This window comes from Volvox carteri, assembly GCF_000143455.1.
Source record: "Volvox carteri f. nagariensis unplaced genomic scaffold VOLCAscaffold_12, whole genome shotgun sequence".
Classification (NCBI taxonomy): Eukaryota; Viridiplantae; Chlorophyta; class Chlorophyceae; order Chlamydomonadales; family Volvocaceae; genus Volvox; species Volvox carteri.
In genome coordinates this window covers 764,600-774,846 of record NW_003307555.1, presented here as the reverse complement: position 1 = coordinate 774,846, position 10,247 = coordinate 764,600, and the positions used below count along the sequence as shown (strand labels likewise).

Here is a 10,247-nt window from a genome sequence, read left to right as displayed (position 1 = left end):
ACAATGTGCGTTTTCCGTGTAGTTTAGTTGGTTTCATCGCTTCTGCGACCTTTGCGTTTTCAAGCTATTCCATGACGCCGCCGGAATGCGTTTTGTAACGCACCCGTCGGGTTGCTACGGGGTTGTCTCTGCTTTGTGCCGCGGCTTTTTGGCCACTGCGTAAGCTGACAATCGTTACCTTGGCGCTGTGCCGTGGGCCATGGTTCTCGTTTGGAATGTAGGGTCAAGGACAAGCACTGGTGTGAGGCTTTTGACGTTTCAAGAAAGGCTTTAAGGCTGGGTCATTTGCCTAGTAAAAGGCGATTCGACCTGGTTTAAAGTTTGGCGCGTTTTGATTGGATGCCTTTTATCGTACTCCGTGACCGTTTTCGGTTATGTCCGTGTTCCCTTTGACGTTTGGGTCTGCCGGGCCATTTTTGTACGACTTGTTGTGTTGTCGCTGCTTTTTCGTTACAGCTCCCATGTCCCTGTGTGAAAGCCAAAAGGATGCGAATGTGCTTTGCAAGTGTAGGCGATCAGGGTGCCATGGTTAGCTAGGGTACAGGGGTGTGATGTTACAAGCCAGGATGCTACTGTTTGCGTGACGCTTGTTTGCGGCCCTCCATGCTCGCCATATAATAGTATCATCTGGCCCGCTGGCTCTACTCTTCGTGAGTTTAGAGCCCACTGTAACAACCACACACAGTATCATCGATTTGCCCCTGAGCAGCCCCGTGGGTCTAGGTTTAAATTGAATGACCCACCGAAGATTTTGTGCGGAAGCATTTGTTCCGAACGCATTTGCCAAGCCCTTTAAGCAAAAACAACATCTCCGAAGGCGAAGCAATTGCGCCGTTGCAACAAAGGACGCGTGCCTGCGACAGGACGCTGTCTATGCCTGTTGGATGTGTTAAGCCCTTGCCAGGCATTGCCGGCAGTTTGCAATGTTAAGAGTGGATCCCGATCAGGTCGGTGCAACGCTCCAAGGAACATTGCAGACAGCAGGCGGCGATTAGGCATTTGTAACCACCGAAGTACGACGGGAACCGTAAATAACCGCCATTACAGACAGCCAGATGCACCGAACCTTAGATTTGACACAGCTCCTATGCCGCATAATTTATGCTGCCATCTGAGAAATATCTGCAGTGCAAATTGCATTGCCGCAGTGGCAATCGGGGCCATGATTGTTTTGTCGTTGACAACTGATTGTTCCTTAGCACGCCAACATGCCAAAGACACGGCTGTTTAGTTCTGCGACAGCATCATACCTAACGATGTCGACCCGTAAAATAGGGGAAAAAACTCTCCACTTACTTTTCTGGATGACGCCCGTAGACAATTTATTTAATATGCTACAGGCATGAATACCGTATGTTTTTCACAACAAAAACGTAATGAATTGCGAAACCAGGGCTGTCACGCTTTCGCCGCGCTGCCAACCTGCAAGTTCTGCAAGGCCTGCAAAAATGGAGGACGATTCCGAGGAGGAATTTCAAAACGCGTACGATCTTGAGGTCTTCAGCATATGGAGGCTATATGCTGACGTTTTGCCTGCGCGAGCCGAGGACAAGGTAAACCGACAAACGACCAGGCTGTACGCGGTTGCGAAACATTCGTCGAAAACGGACACACCTTGGCAGCTTTCAAAACCATCTTTGTTTCCATCTGTGGTCGCGTCGTGCAAGCACCATCTGCACCTACAAAAGCCGTGTGAGCCCGCTTGCATCGCACGGTTGCGTCGATGGTGTAGGTACCCCCCTTCCGGCGAAAAGGCCTCCTCTACCACCAGGGCTCCCATCACCTGATGCGCCATGAGTCGGTCAACGGACTCACCATTACAATTAAAGCCCTCCGAGCATTACAACCTTGGGCCGCTGGCGCTGCTACCGCAGCAGGCCCCGCTGCCGCCATGGCCGTTCCTCAAGACGCGGCGGGTGCGGGACCTTCTCGCCCCAGCGCAGCCATCAGCGACGGGCGCCTAGCCTTATCCCAAGACATGAGCTTGCCCTGGCGGTATGTGGCAGTGGTGCTGTGCGTGGAGCCATACGCCTACCCGGTAGGTGCGCCGAGCACCGGGCACACCTGTGTTGCACGTTTCTAGCTTTTTACCTCAGACAGGCACCGTTACACCAAATCATCAAAGCGAACAGCGGGATGTGTCATGTCTGGGCGTGTATCCTTGTGTCGGAGCGGGCGAAGGGCGAGAAAGTAAAGGGGCGGCTAAGGAAAACAGGTGGGTTCCAGTGAAGGCAGGTTTTCTACTTTTTGTCATCTCCTGTTACCTGAAAAACACCCCCAACGCTTCCCCATCTCACCGGCCCTTCCTGGGATGGGCATGCTTGTGTGCACTGGTCTGCCGGTGTGCGGCACGCCAACAGAATCGGTTGGTGCCGTACCCGGGATGTGCGCGGCTGCTGGCCATTCCGCCCTCGCCAGACGCGAACGGAGCCTTGCACACTGAGAGATCAGGACCGACAAGGCAATCTCAGCAGCAACAGCAGCAACAGCAGCAACAGGCGATGGGCGTCAGCGCAGCGGTGGCGGCGGAAGCGGCGGCAGTAGCCATGGCGACGGCGGGCTGGCGGCAGGCACCCTGTGACCGGCGGACGCGTTCCAAGGGGTCCATTGCCGGCGGCGCCGCTGGCAACGGCGCTGCCACTGCCGCAGCTGCCGGCGGCGATAGCAGGTGCGGCGGCGGCTGGCACCATGGCTGTGACAGCCGCGGTGGCGGTGGGGGTGGCGCGTGTTCCTTTCCCTTGAACTTGAGTGAGGAGGATCGCGAGGAGGCTCCCCAGCTGCGACTGCTGGTCATGTACTCGGGTAGGTGGATGGGTAGCTGGCCGGCTTGGTGCATAGCCTGCCTGGGAACTGGCGGCCTGACTAACTGCCTGGGCAACTGACTGGTCACACAGACTGGCCAACTGAATGCCTGGGCAACTGACTGGCCAACTGAATGCCTGACTAACTGCCTGGCCAACTGACTGCCTGACTAACTGCCTGGGCAACTGACTGGTCACACAGACTGGCCAACTGAATGCCTGACTAACTGCCTGGGCAACTGACTGGCCAACTGAATGCCTGACTAACTGCCTGGGCAACTGACTGGTTACACAGACTGGCCAACTGAATGCCTGGGCAACTGACTGGCCAACTGACTGCCTGACTAACTGCCTGGGCAACTGACTGGTCACACAGACTGGCCAACTGAATGCCTGACTAACTGCCTGGGCAAGTGACTGGCCAACTGACTGCCTGACTAACTGCCTGGGCAACTGACTGGTCACACAGACTGGCCAAGCTGAATGCCTGGGCAACCGACTGGCCAACTTACTGCCTGACTAACTGCCTGGGCAACTGACTGGCCAACTGACTGCCTGACTAACTGACTGGGCAACTGACTGGTCACACAGACACTGTACAATGTAACGACAGACGTGCGCGGATCCGAAGGGGTGCAATTGATTCGTCATGCCAGGGATGAGGAGGGAGAGGGAGGGCCGGAATTCAGTGCATAGACCAGCTAGAAGGCGTGAGAGGACCTCTTGGTGGTACAACCATGCAAGCATACATCTCCCCACCGCCTCCCATCATCTTCACACGCCCCCTCCCTTCCGTTCCCTCTCCTTATCCATATCCTTATCCGTTCCCTACGTTATCTTCCCGCGGACGGCCAGGAAGGCATGTTGCTTGTCTCATGATGGCGACGATGATGATAGCCGTAGTGATGATATAATTATGATGATCACGTTGATGATGACGATGATGACTTGTTGATAATATTAACAATTTCCTGTTGCGTTGTTTGTGTTGGTACGATGTAACCTGCAGAGGGGGTTTCGGAGCTGGCGGCTCGGCTGTGCCTACCCTCATGTCGCAAATTGGAGTCAGCCACTGGTACGGAGGTTCCTCGGGTGGTTAACCCTGGCGAGTATTCCACTGGGTGGCTCTCCCCCCCCTTCCCTTTCTCTCTCTCTCTCCCTCCCCTCCTTTCTCTCCCTCCCCTCCTCTCTCTCCCTGCCCCCTTCTCTCTCTCCACCCCTCTCTGTCATCTATGTGCCGATTTGTTGCCTGTTGCATGAACCCGTCTTCCTAAACGGCCTGTATGATCCCATCGCTTTGCACGTGAAGCTGTCCACGTGCCCGCCAGCTCCAGACTACCAGAGTCCTGCTGCTCAGGGTCCTTCGCTATAGGTGTCTGAGCCTAATCTGACTTTCCCAAGCCAATGAAAGAACGGCGGAAAAGCTAAGAGGAACTATTTCACACGGCCATTGCAGACGAGGGTCTGGGTCCCGCGTTCAGCGTCTTCCCGCTGTGCACTCCCCTCTGGGCGGCCGTCCTTGCGCCGGCGTGTACGGCAGCGGACGTGGCGGAGGTGCAGACCCATGGGTCACGGCGCCCCGGATGGACGCCGCCGGCTCATGGAGACCTGCGGTGGCCCACTACTTTGGGATCCGTACAAGGACTGCCGAGTACGACAGTGCGGCACGGCGGATCTCTGGCCTCGTCAGCGGCCTCCGCGGCGGCGGCAACGGCGGCGGCGGCGGTGCGGCGGGCAAGGAAAAGGGTGCACGGGTCGACGAGTTTGGCGCAGCCGGCAGCGGCAGCGGAGGCGGCGGCAGCGCCGCAGCCGCCGGCGGCCGGCGGAGGGGTTCATGACCGGAGGCCTGAACCAGCTGATGAGCCGTTCAGCTTCGTGCGTGTACGAATGGTACATTGCCAGATCAGGCACGAGTCTGTTTGGGAGTCACCTAACCCGGCCGTCCGGCCTGAAAGTGCGGGAGTGGAGATCCCAACGATTGCTTTAGATCCGTACGACAAGGCTGCTGGGCCGTTAGGAGCCGCGGCCGCCGGCACCAGCATGTCAGTGGATCTTGGCCTCCGGGGATGGACGCTCCGGAACCTGCTGGAGGCTCCACGTCAGCAAGTTGCCGTACTACCCGGCGCCAGGGTGGAGACGCTGGGTGAGGATGGCCTTGCAGCGGCGGCAGTATCGGCAGCGGCGAGCGGGGGCGGCGGCGGTGGTGGTGGGGTTGGTTGCGGGGATGGGCTTATGGCGGTGGCAGCGGCGAAGCGACGCTGCTGCCGGGCCGAGCATCTGCGGCGTCGCTGGCAGCGACGGCGACGACGGCTGCTCAAGGGGCCCATGGAGGACTTGGACGAGCAGATTTTTAAGGACGAGAAGCGACATGTGTTGTGGTCTTGGCACGCGCCGTACATATCTGGTGAGGATGAAGGTGAAGACGGTAACGGCGTTGGGGACGGCGGCGGTGACGGAGGCGACGCAACAGGTGACGCCGCTGACGGCAGCGGCGGTAAGAGGCTGCGGTGGGGCCGCCGGCTGTACGATGAAGCAGCGGATGACCTCCACTGTGAGATCTGCAAATCACCGTACACGTACGACAACCTGGCCTGTCTCATGGCGCACATTAGGTCGTGCCACAGTGAGTTGACGGCTATCTTGGAGTGCGATGCCAGGCCCGTGGAGGCCGCCGCCGTGAGAAGACTGGCGGCGGATGAGGACGTTGACGGCGACCTGTACGATGACAGTGCAGCGGCGCCGCGCGCGTGCATCCGCCTCATGTGCTCCCCTGATGCATCAGATTGGATGTCGCTACTGATGCCGCTTGACACCCCGTACGGAAATCGTCCCGACCGTACCATGCCGTACAGCTCCGTACGGTACCTCAAGACAGTCGAGGAGGATTGGGTGATGTACGATGGGCGCATTTTCGACACGACTAGCGACTATGTTGGAGAAGATGATCAGATGCTGGGAGGGCAAGGGGAGGCGCGGGAGGTGCTTCAAGACGATGGGGCCGCGGCAGGCGGTCACCTTGGTGGACAAACGGCGGTTGGGGTTGCCGGGGCAACCGCTGTTGCTACTGCTGCTGCTGCTGCTGCCGCTAGCAACGCCGAAGCTGGCGGTGCTGCAGCGGGGGATTGTCCCGCAGTGGCCGCAGTCCCTGAGGAGGTGCAGGAGCTACAGCCGGGGGCAGAGCAGCAGCAGCAACAGGTTGGTGAAATGGGGCCCCGCGGTAACCCTTCCGATTGGGCCCTATGCCGCCCCCGCAGCACCGGCGGAGACAGCGGCCGTATCATTGGCGGCGGTGGCACCACAGCTGGCGACGCTATCGTAATATCTGATGACAGCGACGACGACGACGACGAAGACGAGGACGGAGATGTGGTGGGTGCACGACTCGTGGGTGGGAGCAACGCAACCGTAATGGATGATGACGATGACGATAGTGATGGTGATGGAAGGGGCGACAAGGCGGACGCTAATGCTGGCGGCGCCGCGGCCGCCATGCCGGTAGTGTGCTTTGCTGCGACCCGCGAACACGTCGAACAGCAGGCCCCCGGTACCGCCGCCGCCGCTACTGCCGCCGCCGTCAGCCAGAGCCTCCCTGATGGGCCTTATGGCGCTTCGGGCGTTCGTCCAACCACAGATGACTCATCAGTGCCGCGAGTCCCAACCATGCTGCGAATTGAGCTACCGGCTCCAGCCCCCCTGGAGCCCTGGACCTTGTCCGCTGCCGCCAGAGGCGGTGCCGCTGTGGCCGACAGAGACGGAGGCGGAGGCGGCTGCCGTGCCGGTGCAGGCCGCCGGCGCAAAGCCTGGCATCCTCTGCGACTGATGCTTGTGAGCCACTTGGAGTGTGCGGCTGGGGCGGCAGCGGCGGCGGGGGAGGAGGAGCAGGAGGAGATCAACCTTGCGGACTCCCAGGGTGCTTGGCTGGAAGCCGAGGATGGCGATGTGTACGGCCGCAGCAGCGGCGGCGGAGGAGGAGGAGCAGGAGCAGGAGGCCGTGGCAACTGCCCCGGCGGCGTGGGCGGCAGTGGCAGTGGCAGTGGCAGTGGCAGTGGCAGTGGCGGGACCCAACAGCGATGTATTCAAGCCGGCAAGCGGGATGGCACCGGCCACGAGGCTGCCGTCGAAGCCGCCGGCGCAGCGGCCGCGCCGGAAGGCTTTGGGACCGAGTTCCCGTCTCGGCCCATTGCGATGGATGCAGATGCCATGGCAGCTGCAGCTACTGCTGCTGCTGCAGCCGAGCCCAAAGGTGCCACTGCTCCTCCACGGCGCGCACCTGCCGGGTGCCCGAGGCCGCCAAAGCCACCGTTACATCGCCTGCGAGAGGGCATGCCTGGAAGCAGCGGCGGTGTCGGCAGCGGCGATAACGACGTTGTCGGTAGCAAGCGCAGCCGCCCGGCTGCAACCGGCGTCGGCAATGCTGGGCGCCTCTGTCGCCGCGGTGGCGGCGGCGGCAGTGCAGCAACAGCCGCCGCCGCCGCCGCAGCAGCAGCAGCAGCAGCGGCCTGCTGCCGGCTCGTCCGAGTGACTAGCAGCCAGCAGTTGACCCGGCCAGGGCTGTGTCAGGACTTAGGGTTGGCCAGGGTGTTCGTACATTCCCGTAGCCTGATGCCCCTCAGCAAGGTGAGTCTTGGCGTGGCTGGATCAGCGGGAGATGGTGGCGTGTTGGTGCTGATGTTGGTGCCGGTGTATCGACGGCATTTGTTCCCGCCTTTGTCAGCGGGTTTGTCCTACAATTGTTGCGTTTCGTCTTTGTGGATTGATCTGTCCAGGAGGACGCCGTATGTATGTCCAGCAGCAATCGCTTCACCCGCTTCACCTGCACAATAGGCTCGCTAAAATAAATTAAAAAGGCTCTCATGTTAACTCCGCGTCCACAGTTTTCATAACTTTCCACACACACGCACATCGACACCGCAAATGCTGCTGTAGGAGGAGGTTGAGCGGAGGTTTGGGGCGGCAATGAAGAATACAGCGACGGCGGCGGCGGTGATGGCAGCGGACGGGGGGCCCTCGACCGCGGTGGCGGCGGCGGCGGCGGTGGCCGGGCCCACCACTCTGGAGGACACTGCCCAGGCCCAGGCCCAGCCTGCCCAAGTCGCTGTGGGAGTGACGGTGACTAGCGACTCCGACAGCGACACCGATGACGAGGAGTGGGAGGTGAGATGGATTCAACTGAGACGTCAGTCTTCCTGAGACTTCCGAGTCGGGCGACAAGGCATCGCCGAAAAGAGCGCGCGCGAGGGAGAGCGCGCCACTGTGAAGAAAGAACATTACTTTCTAAACTTTGCTAGGTGCCTTTTGCCGCCTTTTTGCGCCGTTTTGAGCCCTTTTGTTGATGTTGTTGATGTTGTTACAGGGTGGTTAAGCTTCACCAGTGGCCTCCTTCCCGAGGCAATTCCCTGCTCTCCCCTGTTAGAGGGGCACCCTGATCCATTCACCCCATCCGACTTCAGAGTGTACTCTTTGAGTTTGGCAACTCACCACCAGCATCCAATCAAATCTAGCGGATCAACGGCGCGTCAACTTAGTTCCGGGTCAGCTCTCAAGCTGCTTTCATCACGCCCTACACCGTCCACAAGACGGGGGGCCACCTCCCATTTCACCACCTCTCAAACATCCGAGAGGTTGTCAGGCGGATTTGAACCCGGATACTCCGGGCGCAGAAGTTATTGTTTGCTTTGATTCCTTTCGCTTCCTGACCTTGTTATCATTGGTTTGGCTTTTATATTCATATTTCAACTTATATACCCATTCGCTACTCTGCCTGTTTTGAGTTTAATTTGGTCCGTCCTTGATCGAACGAACCCACTCTGTTCAAATAAAGCGGACCGAGAGGGGTCACCTTGCTGGACTGGCGGCACCTCACAGCGTGGATTCGGGACTGCCGTGCAGCGCACCGCTATCTCCAAGTACGCGTCTGTGTCTGTGACCGGGGGGAAAGTATGGGAGGCTACCGTCGCTAGAGGAGGAAATCAGCGGGGCGGGGCATTCTTGGTGTGAGGGTTTTATTAACGTGGAAGATGCATGTGTGGGCATGCCTGTTAAAATCTCTGTTAGGCAGCCCACCTGCTATCAAATCATACCATCTCTACTCCGCGCTCCCGCATTCCCCTTCTCCTTTCCTTCCTCTTCTTCCTCTTTTCCAATTTCAACAGCATCGTCGCCTTTTTCTTCATCTATCTTTTATCTCCAGGCGAACAGCATTTCATGTTTTTGTGGAATCGCTTTGCCCGCCGGAACCCGCTCCACAGCGACCGTATCATGCCGGAAAGGTACGAATTGTACGAACAGGACGAGCAGGCAGAAATGGCAATGCTTGCTTTTTACAAGCATTTGGCAGGTGCAAAATCATCCTTCCTCCCTCGTCCTTTATATGAACCTTTTATGAACTGAGATGTGCGACGGAAATGCAGATGAGATGCCACACATACTTCTCACATGCACGTGTACGGCACCCCACCTTTGCTTTTAAGGGCCTCCCGGCCTTTTATCAATTACGTCAGAGTTTACAACTCAAGTCAGTTCCACACCACTTGCACACCGTGACCACCAGCGCATGACCACCACGATGGCAAAATGTTCCTAATGCCGGACGCTGGGCCTCGCGTCCACCTCCCTGGCCGGTGGTTGGGCCGTCTTAGGTAGTTGACCCATTGCGTCTCTTGCACCATAATTACCACCGTCATCATCATCGTCATCTTCCACATCATCATCATCTTCATCTTCATCTTCATCATCATCATTATTATCATCATCGTCGTATGATATTTCCTTCGTTCGGGCCGCAGGCTGTTGCAGTTTGTCAAAGGTTCCGAGGGAGCCGAGATTGCCGCATCACCCAACTTCCCCGACCTACGGCGGGCCCTGACAGCGCACCTACTTGTGATGCGGGAATTCGCGCTTGCTGGCCCCGAAACCATTATCAGGTGTGCGTGTTCTGGCGTTGTACGACATGCAAGCCTTATTTTTCCTCATATAAGCACGGGCTGTACCTGCTTTAACCTCTCTTTTCCAGTTTTCGACTTGGTGATCTTGTTGTTAGTTGGTGTTCCCTATTCTGTCCTTACCTTCCGTCACGCTCACCTCCCGCAGTTGCCTTGGGTGCCTGGATGAGCGACGTCAGGCCCATCTGGACACAATCGGTAGCGGGAAGGGGGTAGCAGAAAAGCGGGAAGCAGCATCAGTCGCAGCAGCAGCAGCAAGAGCAGCGGCGACTGGCAGCGCCGATATACGATAGCATACCAGGTCCGGAACGCATAAGTACTACTGCCGTTAATGTTTATGCTACGGGTGATTCTATTGCTGCTACGGCTGGTGCTTTCCTCTGTCGCGTGCGTCCAGCGGCGTGCAGGGCAGCTCGAAGGGGAGCTCGAAAACACCGAGAGACATTGCAGCGAAGCTGACGTTGGAGTTGAACGGATGTCATTGGGAGTTACTTAAGTTGAATAT

At 58.3% G+C, this 10,247-nt stretch overlaps 1 protein-coding gene across 1 annotated transcript; it reads left to right on the top strand.

Annotated features, from left to right (window-relative positions):
* Positions 1-1,448: 1,448 nt before the first annotated feature.
* VOLCADRAFT_89327 (uncharacterized protein) lies at positions 1,449-10,238 on the top strand (the record flags this gene model as incomplete). Its single annotated transcript, XM_002949000.1, has 13 exons — positions 1,449-1,553; positions 1,772-2,038; positions 2,101-2,215; positions 2,650-2,802; positions 3,811-3,876; positions 4,342-5,820; positions 5,944-7,418; positions 7,728-7,955; positions 8,667-8,707; positions 8,954-9,070; positions 9,587-9,724; positions 9,891-9,954; positions 10,140-10,238. The coding sequence occupies 13 exons, from the start codon at positions 1,449-1,451 to the stop codon at positions 10,236-10,238; spliced, it is 4,347 nt and encodes a 1,448-aa protein (XP_002949046.1).
* Between the last annotated feature and the right edge of the window lie 9 nt (positions 10,239-10,247).